The sequence below is a fragment of the Zalophus californianus genome, chromosome 6 (assembly GCF_009762305.2).
Source record: "Zalophus californianus isolate mZalCal1 chromosome 6, mZalCal1.pri.v2, whole genome shotgun sequence".
In the NCBI taxonomy this organism is placed as follows: domain Eukaryota; kingdom Metazoa; phylum Chordata; class Mammalia; order Carnivora; family Otariidae; genus Zalophus; species Zalophus californianus.
Genome location: NC_045600.1, coordinates 39,319,661 through 39,342,565, shown reverse-complemented (window position 1 = coordinate 39,342,565; position 22,905 = coordinate 39,319,661). Strand labels below are relative to the sequence as shown.

Here is a 22,905-nt window from a genome sequence, read left to right as displayed (position 1 = left end):
GTTCAACGTTTAAAAAGCAACCAATGTAATTCACTGTATTAATAGACTGAAAAAAATACAATATGATAATATCAATTGATGCAGAAAGAATTTGACAAAGTTCACAGCAGACTATGAAAAGAATAGAATGTTCTTAACCTGATAAAGGCAACTATATAATAACCTACAGCTATCATACTAAATGGTGAAAGACTGAACACTTTCTGCCTAAGATCAGGTAAAAAGCAAAGATGTCCTCTCTTCCCATCCCCTATTCAATATCCTACTGGAAGTCCTATCCAGTGAAATAATATAAACAAAAGAAATAAAAAGCATGTATACTGAAGAAAGAAAGAAATGAAACTGCCTCTATTTGCAGACATTACTTACATAGAAAATCCCAAAGAATATATAAAAAAGCTACAAGACCTATTAAGTGAGTTTAGCAAGATCACAGGATGTAAGGTTAATACACAAAAATCAACTTTATTTCTCTATACTAGCAATAAACAATTGGCATTCAAAATAAAAGTAGAAAAACTATAGCATTTATATTAGTACCAAAAGGAGAAAAAGAAGAAAAATAAATATAAATAAAACAAAATATGTGCGGGACCTGCACTATGAAAATGACAAAATACTAATGAAAGAAATCAAACAGATGTAAATAAATAGAGAGATATACCATGCTCATGATTAGAAGACACAAGATTGTTAAAATGCTGAATCTATAGGTCAGGGGCCCCTGGGTGGCTCAGTTGGTTAAACATCTGACTCCTGATGGGAATGATTTCAGGTCATGATTTCAGGGTGGTGAAATTGAGCCCACATCAGGTTCTGGTCGTGGAGCCTGCTTAAGATTCTCTCTCTCTCTCTCTCTCTGCCCCACCCTCTAAAAAAATGCTGAATCTATAGGTCTAATGCAATCCCAATTAAAATCCCACAGACATTGGGGCACCTGGGTGGCTCAGTCGTTAAGCGTCTGCCTTTGGCTCAGGTCATGATCCCAGGGTCCTGGGATCGAACTCCGCATCAGGCTCCCTGCTCGGCGGGAAGCCTGCTTCTCCCTCTCCCACTCCCCCTGCTTGTGTTCCCTCTCTCACTGTATCTCTCTCTGTCAAAAAAAAAAAAAAAAATCCCACAGACATTTACAAAAATCAACAAGTTGATTCTAAAATATATATGGAAAGGCAAAACAACTAGAAGAGCTAAAATATTGTTTACAAAGAACAAAGTTGGAGGACTTGTACCACCCAATTTCAAGATTCATTATAATTCATAGTAATCAAGATAATGTATTATAGATGAAAGGACAGACACCTAAATCAATGGAAAAGAATAGAGAGCCCAAAAATAGACCTATATAGGGGTACCTGGGTGGCTCAGTTGTTTAAGCATCTGACTCTTGATTTCGACTCAGGTCATGATCTTAGAGTTGTGAGTTCAAGTCCCGCATTGGGCTCCACGGTCGGAATGGAGCCAACATAAAAAAAAAAAGACCTGTATGAACATATTGATTGATTACTGCCAAAGATACAAAAGCCATTCAATGGAGAAAGGACAATCTTTTCAACAAATGACGCCCCCCCAAAAGTTTATCTTAATACATACCTCACACCTTATATAAAAATTAACTTAAATATATCACAGACCTAAAAGTAAATATAAAACACTAAAGTTTTTTTAAGATTTCATTTATTTATTTGAGAGAGAGAGAGAGGGAACACGAGCAGGGGCAGAGGAAGAGGGAGAAGCAGACTCTCCACTGAGCAGGGAGCCTGTGGGGCTGGGATCATGATCTGAGCCGAAGGCAGATGCTTAACTGAGTCACCCAGATTTAGGATTTGCAACTTCCACAATCATGAGAACCAACTCCTTAAAATAAATCTAGCTGATGGATGGATATATAGACAAAAGACAGAAAGGATGCTATTGGTTCTGGTTCTCTGAACCCTAACATAATGGCCTTGAAAATTGGAGTGATGTGGACACAAGCCAAGGAATGCCAGCATCCACCAGAAACTGGAAGAGGCCTCTGTAGAAAGTATGGTCTTACTAACACCTTGATTTTGACCCAGTAAAACTGATTTGGGGTTTCTATCCTCCAGACCTGTGAGAGAATAAATTCCTGTTGTTTCAATCCACCAAGTTTGTGGCAATTTGCTATAGCAGCTACAGGAAACTAACATACCCTAATGGATAAATTTGTTTCTTACAGGGTCTGGGTTCACAATTCTGAAATTAAATGCTTACTAAGGTTGAACAAAAGAGTAAATAAATTATAATTAATGAAAGCCAAATTTCTCACTGTCAGAGAAAGAAGTTTCAAATAAAAGGAAAACCCTAGAATAACCCTCATGTTGCTGGAGTTATCAGTACAAGCTCATGTTTTGTTTTAAGTATGTAGATAGATAAATATACATACATATATTTCTTGCTCTGTCCACTGAGAATTAGTGATACCACAGTAGCTATAGAATCTTAGACCTCCTTTGATGATAAATCAGTCTTCACTGAATTGGAATTTTCCTCTTCTAAATTTAGAATACCTTTTCTAATCATAGAGAAAAAAATTGGGCTAATCATATTAAAATAGATTTTTTTCTTAAACATAAATAGATGTGCAGTTTTAGCTTTTCTACTAAATGTAACAGAGGGCTCTGGGACTGGACCCCACATTTCTAAAATCTTACTGAATAGAAGTGGAGATGAGTTCCTATTTTGAAGATGACCATTATTTTGAAGATTTCATCTATCATTAGGGGAATACTGCTCTTTAAAAATTATCTTTAGAAGGTTATTTGATTATACAGTTATTTCTGTGATCTATATTAGAAACACTGCACATAACTCTGCTAGTTGAGATTTATGATATTCAAACACAACCAAATAACTCTGCTTCCTTTCTCTTTTTACCTTATATACAGAAGGTAATCAATCAAATATCTTTCTTTTAGGCAGCATATACTTTTCTGATTTTAGGTGTCAGCAACATCAAACCACAACACAATTAGTTGTTATCACCTGAAACTTATCACTGCATATCTGGACCAGTGCAACTGCCTCCTACTTGATTTAACTCTAATTTCTCTCAACTCTAACCATATTACCTACTTGATTTAACTCTAATTTCTCTCAACTCTAACCACATTACCTACTTTCTTAGTCATTCCTTTTATCTTGCAACTCTGGCATTTAAGACATAAATTCCTTATCAGCTTCAGAAACCAAGTCAAAACACTTGAAGATTCTCTATAAATCATTTTTACCATATCTATTAACCTCAGTTTCCTACTATTACTCTCCACTCTGTTTAGGCCTATTTTGAATTTCCTCCATTTGTACTAAATTTGTGATTGCATTTTTCTTTTGCTCATATTGTTCCCCTTACCTAGAAAGCCTTCCCTGCCTCTTTTACCAATTCAGTTCAATTCTATTAATTCAACAAAAAATTAATGAAATCTTACTAGACACTGGTCACTAGAGTTAGGCAACAAAAAATGCAAAGCTAAAAAAAAGCAGCATTAACACTCAATAATTTTACAATCTACATACCTTTAGTGTCCTGATTTAAATCCTACCTCTTCAATGACTCCTTCCTATGCTTTCCAGTCCATGATAACCTTCCTTCTTATAATTCTTAAAGCACTCAACCTCTTCTCTACCACAGATCAAGTTATAAACTATAGAATTTGATTATAAACTATTTTATTGTAATGTGTTTTTGTTGTTTCATAAGGTATGTCTCAACTAAATTGTAAGTTCTTTGAGTGTAAGACTGTGTCTTTTACCTCTTCTATATACCCTCAAAATGCCATGCACACTGTAGATACTTTAAAAATACTTATTTTATCTCTTTTATTGATACATGATACCTGTGTGCTAGGCATTTCTCTATTTAAAGTAAAAATAAACCATGGAATCACTGGGTCTCTCAAGGCTAAAACCAGTTTTGACCCTCTTAAATAACAAACCAATTACATTTTCTCCTTCCTCATATATAGCCAATGTCTTTATTGTATCAAAACTACCAATTAATTCAATCATAGGGTCAATAAAATACTTGATATAAAAAGAAAAACTCTAGGTTTTTAACTGAAATTTTCAGCTTTCAACCAGTTGTTGAAGCTTTTATTTTTAATCCACAGTCTGAAGTTTTCTTAAATTCTTTCTCTAATTAGCTGTATCATTTCTCTGACTTCTATCAAGTCTTTGGGAAAGCTTAATTTAATACAATTGTGATATGTTGTAGACACCCTGAAGAAGCAAGAGAGATTCACCCAAAATTTGGCTTGGATATTGAGACTAATGGCACCACATACACCCCAGTAGGGTATGAAAAGGTTTATTACACATATAATGACGTTTTCTGGAGAGGGCAGGCCAGGACTACCTAGTTTGTCTGAAAATGGCTTGAGAGATCAGAGGAAGGAGACTGGCTATGGGTTTTTATGGTGGTTGGGGGTGGGGCCAGAACAAGAGTTTCTATATATGGCTTGAACTTCCCACTGGTGCTAAAGGTGGGAACACCTGGGTTTTTTTTTTTTTTTAAGATTTTATTTATTTACTTGACAGAGAGAGAGCACAAGCAGGGGGAGAGGCAGGGAAAGGGAGAAGCAGGCTCCTTGCCTACCGAGCAAGGAGCCAGATGTGGGACTGGATCCAAGGACCCCAGGATCATGACCTGAATTGAAGGCAGATGCCTAACTGAATGAACCACCAGGCATCCTATGGAACACCCGGGCTTTCTTATCAGCTTGATCAGATGTGGAGCAGAAGGGAAAGAAAACGCAGTGAAACTTAAAATCTGTCAGTCACACATCAGAATTTGGAATCAGACTCTTTATTACTCGAAAACTCAATGTAACCAATTTAAAAAGCACAAAATATAAAGACATTGAGTAATATGTTTATATAATTTCATCAAAATTTAAACATCTTCATTTAACCTACGTAACTCACAAGCAAATACTGCATATAAAACATGAAGGCCAATTTTTTTGTTAGAAACAGAAAACAAAATTTTAAATGTTCTTCAAAAAAGTTTAAGCAAGAAAATATAACAGTATTATCATTCATATAACAATCTTTCAGAAATTACTCTAGCCCTTCACATTTAATTTCTTTCCATTAAAAATATTAGAATAACTGACAAAATTATAATTTTATTATTTGTTGTATTAGAAGAAAATAACACATTTTATTCACTATCACTAACATGAGTTCTGTGAGATTATTAAAGCACCGCTCTTTATACCGCAACAGTGAAGCATAAGTGAAACAGTAGTTTTAAAAGAATTTTTTAGTAGCTAAAGTACAAAGTACACCTCAGCTAATTCTGCATAGTTACTGCTACAAGGTCTTCTGGTGGCCTAAATTTCAGGTTCTTGTCAAAGCACCTAAAATACTACCAGAATGAAACTTAGGTTCTGGGGAGAAGCAGGCTTAATATTTATAGTAAAGATTAATGAAAAAGCATCAAATTCTATTAAGATTAATTCTGCCTAAATACAGCTTCCAAAATCAAAACCAAAATAAATGACAGAAAATGCTTCAAATAAAACAAAATTTGATGACATAGGGTTAATTTTCCTCAATATTTAAATCAAATAATCAAATAACGTAACTATGGTAACCCATTACTGCTTTAATCAACAAAAGAAAGTAGTCTTCATTTTTTAAGTAATAATGTAAATTTATGCCCTAGATGATTACAGAGCAGTGAAATAATTTGAGAAATTAGTAATCAGCTCAAAAAAAAAATTGTGTTGTATTTTGTGAGGAAGATGAAAAACCTTTTACAGAAGAAGGTGTTGAGTTTTGATCCTGTTCAAATGAAAATGGAAAACTAAAATAATCTTTTCCAGTTCCAAATGTGTGAGTTGAAGAGTCTGATGAAAAAGAAAATGTGAAGCCATCTTCTCCTTCTGGTTTCCCAAATAAGTTTCCTGAGGAAGATAAACATTACGATACCATGCTATTCATGTTACATAATTTACATAATCTATTAAATTACATATACTGCAAACAATAAACAAGGTAACACTGAATCACTTATTAAGCAGATAGTTAACTGTATTCCTATGTGCAAAGAACTGTGAGAAATCAAATAAATCCAAAATTACTTTTAAGTAATTTGAACTCAAGCATAATAAGAGCTAGTATATATGGTAGAAGAAGGGGTAAAACACCTCAAATGGAGAGAACAGCACAGAGGCACAGAAATAGGCATGCATAGGAAGTATAAGGAAAACAGAAACCAATTCAGCTTGTCAGGAGCACTGAGAAATCATAAAAAGTTATTAAAAGGGTATTAATGAAGATGATCTTAGAAAGACTGCTGAATGTCCAACTACAGAATCTGGACTTTATTTTATATGTAAGAGGAAGCCATTAAAAGTTTTCAAGTGGAGGGGCACCGGGATTGTTCAGTCGGTTAAGCAATGGACTCTTTGATTTTGGCTCAGGTCATGATCTCAGGATTGTGAGATCAAGCCCCGTCTCCCACTTCACACTGGGTGCAGAGCCTGCTTAAGATTCTCACTCTCCCTTTCCTTCTGCCTCCCACCAAAATAATAAAAAAAAATTTTTTTTAAGTTTTCAAGTGGAGATATGACAGGATTTGAACTACTTTATAAGGATTACCAAGGAAAGAATGTGCAGAAAGCCTGGAACAGTAGAGCGTCTAGAAGTGGGGATAATAGGAAAGCAATGATGAAAGCTTCGTCATATAGTCACAGCAAAATGAATGGGGAAAGATGCTGGGTCTGAGAGATATTGCAGAAGTCAAACTTATTCAACTATTATTTATGAGTTACTACAATGTACTGTTTGTGGCATTGTTCAAAGAAATGGACAGAACAGTGAAAAGGCTTCTATAGTTCTAAAAGGAATTTAAGATTTTATTTTTATTTATTTGAGAGAGAGAGAGAGAGCACAAGCTGAGGGGAGGACCAGAGGGGCAGGGAGAGGGAGGAAATCTCAAGCATACTCCACGCTGAGCATGGAGCCTTATGTGGGCTCCATTTGATGACCCTGAGATCATGACCTGAGCCAAAATCAAGAGTCAGAGGCTTAAACAACTGAGCCACCCAGGCGCCCCAAGAGGAATTTTTGAAATCAACTTTACATAAAAAATGATTTGGTTAATGATGCCAAGAACTGCTCCTAAGGAAAAATATTATTTTTCATTCACTATATATGTAAGACTATAAATATTAAAATTTTTTAATACCTTTATTATAATTTTTAGTTATTAACAAACTCAAAATACACAGTAATCTAAAAACTTACTTGAAGTCTTTTAAAACACCTGTATTTTTTCCATAAAGAACCAATTCAGTTAAGCAGAACAATTTACTTTGTAGCACTTTAAAATTTCATGTATCTTTAAACACCTCAATCATTTCAACCTAAATAAAGCTGAGCCTACCAGCAGTAGGGTGGGTGGATGGAGGGATGGTTAGAAAGACAGATGGACTGACTGATTACCAGATGCTTGAGTTCTTCCTCTAACCCTTTATTTTTCCATTGACTTCAGTACACATCCATAAGACTTAAATGAAGGAAAATAACTGTAATATAGCTATAGGCTCAGAAAGAACTAAAATCTTGAATCTGCCTTTGAATAAATGAATTTGATGTTTTTTATTTCAGAAGAAAAGAAGTTCATATAAAGTCTCCATAAAACTCCTATGTTCATTATAAATAAAATAATAGATTAATGTGCAAGGTGCTGTGGACAATACAAAGGTGAATAAAACAGAATCATTGTCCCCAAAGACTTGTGATTAGAGAAGATTTTTTATATATTGATAAATAACGACAAAAGAATATTATGAAGTATATAAAAAAAGAAACATAGAGAAAAGTGAAGGAGAGATCTTTTTGGGATGAAAAGTTGAAGGGAAATAAAAGGATTTATGGAACCTGGTCTTGGAAGATGGTTAGAAAGAAATGGAAGTTGATTTCAGGAAGAAAAAAGTAGGTAAGAAAGTGTGGGCATATTTGGGATGTAGTGAGTTCTTTAGTCTGGCCAAAAACATACATTATTTCTAAGAGAAAAGGCTAGATACATCACATTAATAGAATAAAAGAAAATAATCATATAATCATCTCAATAGATGCAGAAAAAGCATTCAACAAAATTCAACATCCATTCATGATAAAAATTCAACAATTTAGGCATAGAAGTTACATATCTCTACATAATAAAGCCATATATGACAAGCCCACAGGTAACACTACACCAATGGTGAAAGGAGAAGAGTTTCCCTTCAAAATCAGGAACAAGACAAGGGTGCCCGCTCTTACCACTCCTATTCAAAGTAGTACTGGAAGTCCTAGATAGAGCAATCAGGCAAGAAAAAGAAATAAATATATGTATATATATACATATGCACACGCAATGGAATATTACTGAGCCATAAAAAAACAGGAAATCCTGCCATTTATAGTAACACTAATGGCATTATGCTAAGTGAATTAAGTCAGACAGAAAGACAAATAATGTATAATCTCACTTGTATGTGGAACTGAAAAGGAAAGGAAAAAAAGAAAAATGTCCACTATTCTATCACCAGAGCCAAAGCAGTACCGAATACAAAATATACTATATTTATACACATACACATTTCTATGTTGAATGAATCAATTAATCATGGGATAAGAGAAGAAGGAAGATCAAATAAAAAGTAAGCACCAGAGATATAGGAGGAAATCTAAAAACTTCAGAAAGAAGATGAGAATAGTCAACTATATCGAATGCTACAGAGATAGTGAATATGGTAATAAATAGAAAATACCCATAATGTTTAATAATTGTTAAGTCACTAGTTGTTACTGGAGAATTTGATGGAGTAGTGAAAGAAGCTAAATTGCTACAAAAAAATAATTAGTGAGTGGTGCAGAAGTAATAGAATTTTAAAAGAATAAACTGAGGGCCTGAGAAAATCAGAGGCAAACTAAATAAAAAGTGGAGAAGTTAACATGTTTTTATATGTAGCAAACTTCAAATCACTTACCAATTTCTTGTTGTGATGAGAGAGGATTTAAATTTCCTGCAGAATAATGTTCATTAAACTGAAAAATAATTTCCATTCAGTATTACTCAAGAAATCAGTAAAACAGTATATATGGTATTTATATTTGAATATAAAGCCTGGTTCTTCTAATAAGCATAATTAGAGTATACAAAGTGGCAACATTCTATATAGCACATTACTGTACTTTAAAAAAAGACCTATCTTTAAAACCTATCATTTGCTTATATTAAAATAAAGCTTATTGATTTGATTCTTGCAATAGATAATATATTAAAAGGTATATATAGTATACTAAAGATAGTTCCTACTTTGGAATATTAATATAACCTAAAATTCTAAGTAACTTTTGCTTTATTCTGAAGGTATTTTACAAAGCAGGTTCTTGGTATTGTTTTCCTGCCTATAAAAGTAAGGAAATATGACAGCTTCATGTCAGTTCAGATCAAGTTTTGCTGCCAAAAGAGTCTGTTTTCTCTGTAAAACAGTTTTTTTTGAAAAAATGGGATCATGACAACAGATTTCTGTCCCTTTTTTTCTCTTAATGCTGCATTATGAGCATTTTCCCATGTCACTATTCTTCCAAAACCAAGATGCTTTTGATGGCATTTTCATATTCTTCCATATGAACACACCATACAGTTTCTTTTTTGTTTGTTTTTATTTAAATTCCAGTTAGTTAACATAGAGTGTAATATTAGTTTCAGGTGTACAATTTAGTGATTCAACACTTACATACAACACCCAGTGCTTATCACAAGTGCACTCCTTTATTAACCCATTCCCCCACCCCCTCCCCTCTGGTAACCATCAGTTTGTTCTCTATAGTTAAGAGTCTGTTTCTTGGTTTGCAATCATTTTTTCACTTTGGATATTTAGGTCACTTCTGTTTTTTTCTAATACAAATTACACTTGAGTAAATACTGTTATGCACAGATTTACATTTTTTTGACAATTAATAAGGAAAACTGTTTATCCCAGAGATTTTATAAGTCACTTGAATTTCTTTTTCAGTGATTATTTATTCACCTAAAGAACTTTGTATATATCTCTATTGAGGTAGTAATTCTTATTAACCCACATAAGCTTTTTACATATTAAAGGCATTAATTCCTTATATTATTGCAAATATTTTATATCACATTATCATTTTGCCTTTAAAAACTTTTTAACATATAAAAATTTTCTATGGACCCAAACCCAAACCCTTTTATTTTCTTTTGGTTCTTCTTCCACTGTTTTAATGTTCAGAGAATCCTTCCTCTTATTAAGATCTAATGAATATTTAAAATTTCAAGACTTTCTAGCCCATACTATTGATCAAGTTATCAGTCCTTGTACCATTATCACATTTTGATTGCTCTTGGTTCCCCCTCACCAGTCTTCTTTTCCACAATATTCTTATTATTGTCTGTAGGATCTATAATACAACTTTATTTGTAAAAGAGGTAAATTGGCTTATCTTTTTGTCAGTCTAATGATGAGTTTATAAATTCTGTCAATTTTTTTCAAAGAACCAACTTTGGCTTTGTCAATTTTCTCTATTGCTTTTTTTCTATTTCATTGATTTATCTCCCTTATTTTTTCATTCTATTTACTTTGGGTTTACTTTGTTCTTTTTCTAGATTTTTCTTTTTTTTAAGATTTTATTTATTTATTTGACACAGAGAGAGAGAGAGAGAGCACAGCAGGGGGAGCAGCAGGCAGAGGGAGAGGGAGAGGGAGAAGCAGGCTCTCAGCTGAGTGGGGAGCCCAATGCGGGGCTTGATCCCAGGACCCTTGGGCAATGATCTGAGTTGAAGGCAGATGTTTAACGACTGAGCCACCCAGGCACCCCATTTTCTAGATTTTCAAGGTGAAAACTTAGGTCACTGATTTTAGACCTTTCTTCTTTTCTATTAACTGAATTATTTAAAATATTAATTAATTTAAAGCTATGGTTTTATTCTGGTTTTGGCAACATTCCTCAATTTTGAAACACTGAATTTTCATAATCACTCATTTCAAAATCTTTTCTAATTTCTCTCATGATTTCTTCTTTGTTTTTTGTTTTGTTTTGTTTTGTTGTGTGTGTGTGTGTGTGTGTGTGTGTGTGTGTGTGTGTGTGTGTGTGTTTTAAAGATTTTATTTATTTGACCGAGAGACAAAGCGAGAGAAGGAACACAAGCAGGGGGAGTGGGAGAGGGAGAAGCAGGCTCCCTGCTGAGCAGGGAGCCTGATGTGGGGCTCAATCTCAGGACCCTGGGATCATGACCTGAGCCAAAGGCAGACGCTTAAAGACTGAGCCACCCAGGCGCCCCATGATTTTTTCTTTGATCCATGGCCTAATTATTTAGGATTTTCCTTCTACTTTATTTATTTCTAATTTAATTATATTGTGGAAAGAGAACATACTTGCTATGATCTCAATCCTTTGAAATTTATTAAGACTCATTTTATGGCCCAGAATATGGTCTTGGTGAATATACCAACAGCACTTGAAAAGAATATAAAGGCATACCTCAGAAATATTACAGGTTTGGTTCCAGACCACCACAAAACCATGAATATCACAATAAAGCAAGTCAAATGAATTTTTGGTTTCCCAATGCATATAAAAGTTATGTTTACACTACACTATTAAGTGTGCAATAGCATCATGTCTTAAAAATTGCACATACTTAAATTTAAAAATATTTTATTGCTAAAAACATGCAAACTTTCATCTGAGCTTTCAGTGAGTTGTAATCATTGATCACAAACCACCATAACAAATATAATAATAATGAAAAAGCTTGAAATATTGTGAGAATTACCAAAATGTGACACAGAGATACAAAGTAAACAAATGCTGTTGGAAAAAATGATGCCAGTAGACTTGTTTGGCACAGGGTTGCCACAAACCTTCAATTTATTAAAAAAAAAATAAAAGCAGTATCTGCAAAGTGCAATAAAACAAGACATGCATATATAAGCTGTGGAGCTGAGGTTCCTGGATGTGGTTGGTGTTCTATAAATGTCAGTTAGGTCAACAGGTTTGTTGGTAGTGTTCAGATTTTATAGATCTTTATTGATTATGTTGTCTAATTCAATCAAGTGCTGAGAGAAGGGTGCTAAAAATCTCCAATCAAGTTTGTGCTTTTTTCTATTTCTCCCTTTAATTCAGTCAAGTTTTGTTTCTGTATTTTTTTAGTAGAGTTGACAGACAATGTTACATTAGTTTTGGGTGTACAACTTAGTGAATTGACAAGTTTATCCATGATGTTATGTCCACCACATTTATAGCTACAATCTGTCCCATTACACTGCTATTACAGTATCACTGACTGTATTCTTTATGGTCTGCTTTTCATTTGTTTCTGTATTTTGAACCTGTTATTAGGCACATACACATTTGTCATTGTTATATCTTTCTTAAGAACTGGCCCTTTTATTTTTTTATTAGAGAGAGAGAGAGAGAAAGAGAGAGAGTGAGTGAGCAGGGGCCAGAGGGAGAGGGAGAAGCAGGCTCCCCACTGAGCAGGGAGCGTGATGCGGAGCTGGATCCTAAGACCCCAGGATCATGACCTGAGCCGAAGGCAGATGCTCAACCGACCGAGCCACCCAGGCGCCCCGCAATGGCAAAAATTCTTGTTTCCATTTTACAGATGAGAAACAGGGAGCTATGTACTCAAAATGCTACATCCAGTACACACTCAACCAGTGTGGCATCAGAGTCTGGTCTTAACCGCTACACTGTGCTGTCTCTACTGATCAAATAAAGCATATCTTAATCTTCAGTTTCAATTGCCAAATAACAGAAATAAGCACTTTACTGGTTTTTTTTAAGCACTTTACTGTTCCATCACTGAATAGCAGAAATCACTATATCACTATTAGAAGAAAACTAGGTCTTTTAAAATTAACCAATAATGTTGCTACATACACATATGTAAATAAAAAGACCAACTAATAACCTGGAGAATTTTTCACACTGAGAAATGAAAAGTTTGTTTAGAAGTTAGGAACATGAACTATGAAGCCAAATCCATTTTAAACTGCCTTTAACTGCAATTTACATCATCCCTATCCTGAGATGCTTTTTTTTATAAAGATATCAACTGAGGTCACCTGAAATTGAAAACAAAAACATAATGGGGCAACTGTGGTACATTATCACTACTCAGAATCTTTTTAAAAAATTGCCTCTGCTTTGTACTCTGCTCCAAGACAGTTTGATAGTAAAGAATTAAAATTACTTGAGGGGCACTTGGGTGGCTCAGGTGGTTAAGCATCCAACTCTTCATTTTCACTCAGGTCATGATCTCAGGGTGTTGCGATGGAGCCCCAAGTTGAGCTCTGCACTCGGTGGTGAGTCTACCTAAGATTCTCTCTCTCCCTCTGCTTCTTCCCCTGCTCACTCACTTGCTCACTCTCTCTCTCAAATAAATAAATACATCTTAAAAAAAATTCTTTCTCCCTCTGCCCCTCCCCACCCCTGCTTGCATGCATGAGTGCATGTGTGTTCTCTCTTAAAAAAATTACTTGAGGTTCCAGTGTACAGCTTTTTAGAAATAAAACTTTAGCTTCTCATATTACCTGATCTGATGAGATTTCTGAATCAAATATAGTAGAATCAAATAAGTTCAATCCAGGAGATCTAGAAGTATAATTCGTAAGAAAAGAAAATCCAGGGGATTCCTTTTGTGTTTGACCTTCAGGCATTATATTTCTATTTCTGTTACAAAGAAATAATAAAAATGTTAAAAATAAAAAAATTTTAAAAATGTTAAAAATATATTACTAAATACTGCAGACTGGTAAACAATAGCACAGAAGTAAGAATTAGTACAGTAGGGAAAGGGAGAGAATAGTTATTGAAGTGAAAAACCTCTTAAGAAAAAGATGGTTTGAGGTGGAAAATAATGTTAAAGTAGAACAATCAATTAGGGAATAATAATGAATTCCAACTGAGAATATACTGTCCAGCTCTATTCTAGGTATTTCCACTGGTATTAACTTACTTATTCCTCACAATAAACCTATGAAATAGGTACTATTATTACCACCTCCATTTTACAGAAGAAAATTTTGAAGCATAGAAAGGTTAAATGACTTTCTCCAAGAAATGTCAGTGCCAGAGTTGGGATTTGAATTCAGCAATCCAGATTCAAAGTCCCAGCTCTTAACTTTGAGGCTATATTGTCTCCAAGATTTTGAAAGACAGTTACAAGATTTTAGTCTTGATGAGGAGTCAGCCATTACATATTTTGCATAAGGAAGTTAAACTATAAAATGATTTGGGAAAAATAGAGAGCATAGTGGTTAAATGAATTCTGGAGGTAGAGCTGCCTGTATTTTTTTTCTTTCAAACATCCATGTCTTGGCTTTAATACTGTGCATATTTGGCCTCTATGGCACTACAAGTAAACATGAAAATAGTTCCCATTTCCATGCACAAGTATTCAGCTATAACACCATTTAAAATTAGTATGGACAAGGTAACCTTTGCAATAATTAATATTCATTTGGATAACTACAATTAAATGAATATTAAATCAAGTAAAAAATAGGCTATGTTCAACATGCTCTAGATGTCAGGGTGTAATATTCAATGTTATTTAAAATAATTTTCTTTTTTTCTTTTTAAAGGGACATCTTTTCTCTATGTGGGTGCTCAAATGAAAACTGAGGAATGCATTCTTTGACCATAGGAGCAAAATTCAGACAAAAGAGAGTGCTTGCCTCGTCCTCTGAAAGAATACATTTGCTCATTATCTCTCTCTCCAGGCATCATTTCCCATATTATTAATGAAAATGCTTACAAGTACCAACCCCAAATTTCTGTCTTTATGGGTAAGTTATAATTTAAAAAAGAGTGGTTCATTATATAAAAAAGTCAAATTCCAGCAAAACTCATGCTAAAAATGACATTAAATTTCTTAGCATCCACATAATATATTTTCATGAATTTTCCATTATGTGCAGATTTATTTTCTTTAAGAAGTAAAATGAAGTTTGAATAGTACAGTCTGTGTTGTGGTGACATCAGCAACTGCCAGTTCTTGCTCATCAACGAGTCCCAATTCTTTCAACGTCTTGGAGAGATTTGGCCTTGTTCGTTCTTCAATAGAGGTTACTGACTGTAAGTAAAGTGTTCTATTTTTTTCCCTCTAATGTGGCTGTGATGGCTGGAGATTTCATCTGCAGAGAAGCACTACTGGTTAAATAATCCAAAACCTCCTGCAGTTTAGTGGATGGAGAAAACTGAATATTTTGAGGAAGATGGCTAGAAGCTGGGCAGTTTTCCTTTCTTTCTGCTTCAAATGTGTATGTTTACAGTCCATCTACATCACTGAATACCAAGTATAAGAGGAATATATGCACTTGTGGCTATTTTAAAAACCTCAGTGGCACATACAGCTGCAATAACTGCATTTGTAGAAGCTACTGCAGGAATGATTCATTTTACTACACCTTGAGTGAGTCTATAGGTAACACCCCTAGTATTATATTGTGATGCTATCTCCATGAACTTTTGGAAAATCCACTGAATATGATCAGGATCATTTACATCTAATGGACTCCTTCTCCAAAAGCTGCTCCTTAGGCCACTGCAGTATCCTTACATACTCCATACAGTGTTCTGGTAGCCTGGGCATAGACGCAATGGTGCACACGGGAAAATTAATCTGTGGAGAATGCAGTTCTAGTGTGCATTCAATACAAGCGGTCATTCCAAGCAGAATCACTTGGGCATTTCCTTTAAAACCTTCTGTCCCCCCATCTATCAAAGGAACAATGGAGCTTGGATCTAATAACACCACCTTCATAATTTAGAAGAGACATCAGCATGCCATTTATCCATCTTCTGGCTACGATAGAGTCCAGTCCACATACAATTATATGAAATTGTCGATAGAAAGTGTCATTAAAATCCTGAAAACTTGTTGAAATGTGGAACTACATTGCAATTAGGAACTCTGTCATTTAGAAATTCTGCAGCAACTTCAGCCTTAGGTCTTCCAACATCTTTAGGCCTATATAAAAACTGCCTATTTAGATTGGAAACATCTATAGCGTCCATGTCTATAACATAAATCTAAAACCAGACAATGCCAGATTTTTTAGGAACTCACATCCTAAGCTGCCAGCTCCAATGACCAGAACTTTACACGTATCTAACAAAAACTGGAGAGATTCAGTGCTCAGTTCGAAATCAGGGTGTGTGAAGGGTCCAGATCGCTCGAGGAACTTCTTTACATGGTTCCAGCGAACTTCTCAGTCTCCAGTGTTCCCACACCCAACATCAACAGCCATTTTCTCAGCTAGCAGCTCCTCTATTCTCCTTTTTTTCTCCGGCTCCTCGCCATCCACCATATTGTCTCCCAAGCTACCTGCATTTGAATCTCAACTCTATCACTGACAAGTTGTATCACCTAGGATTCTGTTTCCTCTTCTATAAAATAAGCATAATAATGCATTTACATCTCATAAAGTTGTGACTATTAAATGAGCAATATTTATAAAGTGTTTAGACACAGTTAATGCTATTGTCAAATAAGATAGAAATCTGAAAATACTTCCATAACTGTCTCCATTGACCATCAATGAGTCACTTAACTTTACAGATCAGTTTTCTCATCCATAAACAGAGGATTTAGCATATGGCTGCCATATCCTTTTACAGTTCTCGTATTTGATGAGTTCCACTTTGAATATACTGTGTGTGAGTCAACAGCGTGACTTTAATATATAAAACTCTTACTAGCAACTTAAAATACAGAAGTAGAACATGGGTGAGAGATATTTGAAGTGGAATCTGTTTGATATATGTTTTAAAAGAATCTTAAAGTTTGTAGTTTAAAAAGGGATTAAACTAAACAAAAAGGTTAAATGCAGCCTATTCTCTTGGCTGTAAACTACAAATCTGTGGTTTCCAAAGTTAAATAATCATGTTAAGAGATATTTCTGCCTACCAAGGTTACTTAACAGATGGCAATTCTTGCTTTAGACACTACAACGTAAGGAAAAATGACAGCTGGAACATTATTCAATGATGTCCACAATCTACCATACACGATAATACCTTTTTAGCTTGACATTTAATATTTTTCCATACATCTTTTATCCTTTGGAAAATCTTAAATGTATATACTATTGCACAGGATAAGTACTCAGAATCTATACCATCTTCAGCTGAATGCTATAGGAAAAATGGGGAAGAGGTTCTATGAAACAAGAATGGCAGAATGTTAATAATTGTTTAAACAGGATACTAGGTACATGGAGGTTCATTACGCTAGTCTCTCTCCTTTGTGTATTTGAAATATTCCATAATAAAACCTTTTTAAAGTTACAGGAACTAGACATTTTACTATTCCTATTATTTATAAAATATTGGCTCAATAGATTCTTTAATGATAATTATTAATTAAAATCCTACATTTCAAAAGAAGGGGTTTTAGGAAACAATAATTTCTCCAAAGATTCAGGTGTTTTCACAGCTTCAGTGTTTCTTAAAAATAAAGGAATTTCAGGAGTTTGTAGAAAATTCTCAGCCCTTTCTTCTACTTCATCACTATTATTTTCTATTGGTTTCCCAAAATGTTCTGCACATAAAACCTGCAAATTCAAAATAATAGAAAACTATAAAAATGAATGTTATTTTTTAAAAAGGTTATTACATTAACAAATTCACACATGTAAAAATGTGTGAGGAAGAACATCATATTAATCTATGATGTTATCACTTTATAGACAAAATAAGTAAAATAAGAATACCTGATGAAAGTGATACCAAAATATAATTGTGCAAAATATGGAAAAATAATTATTTTTAATTTTCTAATTTTTTTCTTCTTCCCAGCTCCACCTCCCTTATGTTTACCTGAAAAAGGAAATGATAACCAGAACATACTCAAATTGATGAAGAAAAATGGTTAGGAATGATTTTTTTAAATTTCCACATCATGCGCTGGCTCAGGAATTGTATATGACACAGGAAGGAAAAAATGATTTACTTCTAAGCAATCTTATTCTCATTGGCTGTGTTCTTTGTACATTTTTGTCCTTAAAAATTCATTACACTACTTTCTCTGCAAAGGTTGAGAACATGAATAGTAATTTTCCTTTATATCATTTTGTAGGGTAGGAATATGACTTCTCAAATATGTTTGCTATACTAAATCCTATTTCAGAAATAATTTGGGTCTCTCAACCAAAAAAATTCAAAATGTTCTTTTTACCTGTTTTTCTTGAGCAGAATTCTACTATGTCATTTGTCTTGTTTTAACCCTTAGTAGCTACCTTAGTAAAGCCAATAAACATTGTCTACATCTATCATTAAAGTTTTCCACTATTAAAATATATTTTGAAAATATTTTTGTGGCAACCACTGGTCTTGAACTGCCTTAGAAAATCATTTAATTTTACCAAACAAAATTGTTTTCTTCAGTTGTGATTTAGTTGTGGCATCAATATATATAGTCAATTATTAATGACAACTCTTTTTGTATATTTTCCTATAAACTTTTTGTGGCTTCATTTTTTAATCTAAAACTCCTCTAAGGAATAGAAGCTTTAACACCACAGAAACTTGATTACTAACCTAAAACACCTAGACCTCACATATATAATCTTCATTAAACTTAATCTGAAATTAAAGTGGAAACAATATTTTAAATTGGAATATTTTGCTTAGAAATTAGAAATCAAACATTTGACTTACTTGTGAAGTACATTTTGATTCTCTCAATTGTCTTACTGTACCTTTGTCTTCACACTCAGCATCTGTTTGTTATAGGAGAACAAACTATTTTTTCTTTTGGCAACTTAATTGTAAATAAAACATACACACAATAAGAAATTACCAATATTTGTTTCTGACCTACAAAATAGCAATTTCATACAGCTTAACCCAATCCATACAGATAAGAGAATAAAATCCATACAAATGTTTAAAAAAGAAAATTATAGAGAATACCCATGTAAGCATCACCCAGGTAAAGAAACAACATCATACATACTCCAAAAGGCCCCATATTCCTCATATCATCCCCTTCAGAGGTAATCACTTTCCTGACTTCTGTAAGGATTATTTCCTTGATTTGCTTTCTATAGTTTTATCACCTAAGTAATACAGTTTACCTGTTTTAAAATGTTATATGATAAAATGGTAATATAGATGTTCTTTGTCTTGCTTTTTTTGTTCAGCATATGCTTGTGAAATTCATCTATATTGTTTCATATAGACATAATTTGCTTACTTGTATGGATGTAAAGTATTCTATTGTACAAACACAACTTAATATACCTATCTATTCTACTAGCAAATGGGCATTTGGGGTATTTCTACTTTGAGACTGTTACAAACAGTAATGATATGAACATGCCTTTACATATATATTTGTACGTATGTACTTGTATTTCCCCAGGTATAGACCTAGGAGTGGAATTACGAGGTATAGAATATGTATATCTTTCATTTTACCAAATTTTAAACTATTTTCCAAAGTTTAGTTTCCAAACTATCAATTTTTGTTGTGGTACCTAGCCATCCCTAGTTACCTTAGGAGCTCATTCAATTTCACCAGACAAAACTATTAGCTCTAATTATAATTTAGATATGGTCTCAATATATAGTCATTTATAAATGAGAGTTTCCCCCAATAGTTGTGAGAGTTCTTATCATCCTATATTCTCATTAATACTTAGTATTGTCAGACTTTCTAAATTTGCTTATCTGTTGGATGTGTAATAGTTCACTGTAGCTTTATTTTTCAGTTTCCTAATTTGCTGAGCATCTTTTCATATGTTTATTTACCACATGAGTTTCTCTATTTGAAGTGTCTATTTGCATATTTTGCACATATTTCTAATTGGGTTGTCTGTCTTATTTTTCTTGGTTTGTAGAAGTTCTTTGTACAATTTTGGAAACCAGTCCTTTGACAGTTTTATGTGTTAAAAATATATCCTCTTGTCTTCCATTCTTTTTTTTTTTAGGTTTTTATTTATTTGAGAGAGAGAGAAAGAGAGTGCATAAGTAGGCAGAGTGGCAGGTGAAGGAAGAGGGAGAAGCAGACTCCCTGCTAAGCAGGGAGCCTAACTCGGGACTTGATCCCAGAACCCTGAGATCATGACCTGAGCTGAGGGCAGACACTTAACAGAATGAGTCACCCAGGCGTCCCTTCCATTGTTTTTATAATGTCTTTTGATGAACAAAAGTCTTAAGTTTAATATAGCCAAATTTATCAACCTTTCTGATTGGGCTTTTTAATTCTTATTTAAGAATTCTTTCCTACCCTGAATAGACATTTTTCTATTTGATCATCTGAAAGCTTTATAAAGATTTTGCCTTTTGCAGTTAAGTCACAACTATTATTTTCACCACATATTAACTTCCTCAAAAGACAGGCTTGGAGATTGTTGAAGAGAGTCCTTTTTTTCTTCTAAGATGATTACATGCCTTTTTGGGTGTGAAGCCTTAACATACATGCTGAACAGCAGCTAGACTGTGCCAGATATATGCATTTCCCCACATATCTGTATTAGGGGTGCATTGTTCCTCGAGATCAGCCATTCTTCCCTTGTCTAACACTCTATCAGCTTAGGATATATAGAGGATTATAAACAGGTGGAACAAATCACAGAAAGTTTCCCCTTTCTCTACATCCTCATCAAAACCTGTTGTTCCCTGTGTTGTTAATTTTAGCCATTCTGACAGGTGTGAAATGATATCTCATTGTACTTTAATTTGTATTTCCCTGATGATGAATGATGTTGAGCATCTTTTCATGTGTCTGTATGTCTTCTTTGGAAAAATGCCTATTCATGTCTTCTTCCTATTTTTTAATTGGATTATTTGTTTTGGGGGTGTTGAGTTTTATAAGTTCTTTACATATTTTGGATATTAACCCTTTATCAGATAATGTCATTTGCAAATATCTTCTCCCATTCCGTAGGCTGCCTTTCAGTTTTGTTGACTGTTTCCTTTGCTGTGCAGAAGCTTTTTATTTTGATGAAATCTCAATAGTTCATTCTTGCATTTGTTTCCGTTGCCTCGATGTATCTAGTAAGAAGTTGCTATGGCCAATGTCAAAGAGGTTACTGCCTGCGTTTTTCTCTAGGGTTTTAATGGTCTTCTGTCTTACATTTAGGTCTTTCATCCATTTGAATTTACTTTTATGTATGGTGTAAGAAAATAGTTCAGTTTCATTCTTTTGCATGAGGCTGTTCTCCCAACATCATTTCTTGAAGAGACTGTCTTCTTTCCATTGGTTAGTCTTTCTTGCTTTGTCAGAGATTAGTTGACCATATAGTTGTGGGTTCATTTCTGGGGTTTCTGTGCTGTTCCATTGATCTATGTGTCTTTTTTTTTTTTTTTTAGATTTTGTTATTTATTTGAGAGAGAGCAAGAGAGAGTAGCGAGCGATAAGCAGAGGGAGAAACAGGCTCTCCGCTGAGCAGGGAGCCCGACTCGGGGCTCGATCCCGGGACTCCAGGATCATGACCCAAGCCAAAGGCAGCCACTTAACCAACCGAGCCACCCAGGCACCCCTATGTGTCTGTTTTTATGCCAGTACCATACTGTTTGATCACTGCAGCTTTGTAATATAACTTGAAGTCTGGAACTGTAATGCTTCCAGCTTTGTTTTTCAAGGTTGCTTTGGCTATTCAGGGTCTTTTGTGGTTCCATACAAATTTTCAAATTGTTTGTTCTAGCTCTGTGAAAAATGCTGTTGTTATTTTGATAGGGATCGCATCATATGTGTAGATTACTTTGGGTAATATAGATATTTTAACAGTATTTGTTCTTCCAATCCATGAGCAAGTTTCTCCATTTCATCTTCATTTCTTTTATCAGTGTTTTGTAGTTTTCAGAGTATGGGTCTTTCATCTCTTTGGTTAGGTTTATTCCTGGGTATCTTACGGTTTTTGGTACAATTGTAAATGGGATTTATTCCTTAATTCCTCTTTCAGCTGCTTCATTATTGGCATATAGAAATGAAACAGATTTCTGTATGTTGACTTTGTATACTACAACTTTATTGAATTCATGTTATCTGTTCTAGCAGTTTTTTTGGTGGAGTCTTTCAAGTTTTCTATATATAGTATCATGTCATCTACAAATAGTGAAAGTTTTACTTCTTCCCCACTGATCTGGCTGCCTTTTATTTCTTTTTGTTGTCTGACTGCTGTGGCTAGGATTTGCAGTATTATGTTGGATAAAAGTGGTAAGAGTGGACATCCCTGTCTTGTTCCTGACCACAGAGGAAAAGGTCTCAATTTTTCCCCAATGAGGATGATTTCAGTTATGGTTTTTTGTATATGGACTTTATTGTGTTGAGGTATGTTCCCTCTAAACCTACTTTATTGAGGGTTTTTATCATGAATGGATGTTGTACTTTTTCAAATGCTTTTTCTGCATCTATTGAAAGGATCATATGGTTCTTATCCTTTCTTTTATTAATGTGATGTATCATGTTGATTGATTTGTGAATACTGAACCACCCTTGCAACCCAGGAATAAATCCCACTTGATAGTGGTGAACGGTTCTTTTAATGTACTGTTGGATTTGGTTTGCTAGTATTTTGCATCCATGTTCATCAGGGATATTGGCCTGTAGTTTTCTTTTTTAGTGGAGTCTTTATCTGATTTTGGTATCAAAAAAATGAATTTGGAAGTTTTCCTTCCTTTTCTATTTTTTGAAATAGTTTGAGAAGAATAGGTATTAACTCTTCTTTAAATGTTGGGTAAAATTTGCCCGTGAAGCCTTCTGGCCCTGGATTTTGTTTGTTGGAAGACTTTTTATTACTGATTCAATAGAATGAGCCATTTTTAAAACTTTAAAATAAAAGTTTGTAATCCATATGATACAGACAAGAAGAAGTGAATACTTTTATATAGCCTAATATATATATAAGT

The 22,905-nt window shown here is 34.1% G+C and overlaps 1 protein-coding gene and 1 pseudogene across 13 annotated transcripts in view; both read right to left on the bottom strand.

The window, feature by feature from the left end:
* Nucleotides 1–4,867: 4,867 nt before the first annotated feature.
* Nucleotides 4,868–22,905, bottom strand: part of C6H14orf39 (chromosome 6 C14orf39 homolog) — a 57,218-nt gene continuing 39,180 nt past the window's right edge. For 11 of the 13 annotated variants that reach the window (XM_027572612.1, XM_027572613.1, XM_027572619.1 and 8 more), the window contains 5 exons: nucleotides 18,709–18,770; nucleotides 17,425–17,603; nucleotides 13,578–13,716; nucleotides 9,003–9,060; nucleotides 4,868–5,927 (listed from right to left, as the gene is read on the bottom strand). In XM_027572612.1, the coding sequence (XP_027428413.1) occupies nucleotides 5,731–5,927; nucleotides 9,003–9,060; nucleotides 13,578–13,716; nucleotides 17,425–17,603; nucleotides 18,709–18,770 (635 nt within the window). In that variant the 3' untranslated portion in view covers nucleotides 4,868–5,730. The remainder of the gene's footprint in view (nucleotides 5,928–9,002; nucleotides 9,061–13,577; nucleotides 13,717–17,424; nucleotides 17,604–18,708; nucleotides 18,771–22,905) is intronic. The other 2 variants (XM_027572618.1, XM_027572617.1) reach the window with 2 other exon arrangements.
* Nucleotides 14,978–16,358, bottom strand: LOC113910416 (annotated as a pseudogene).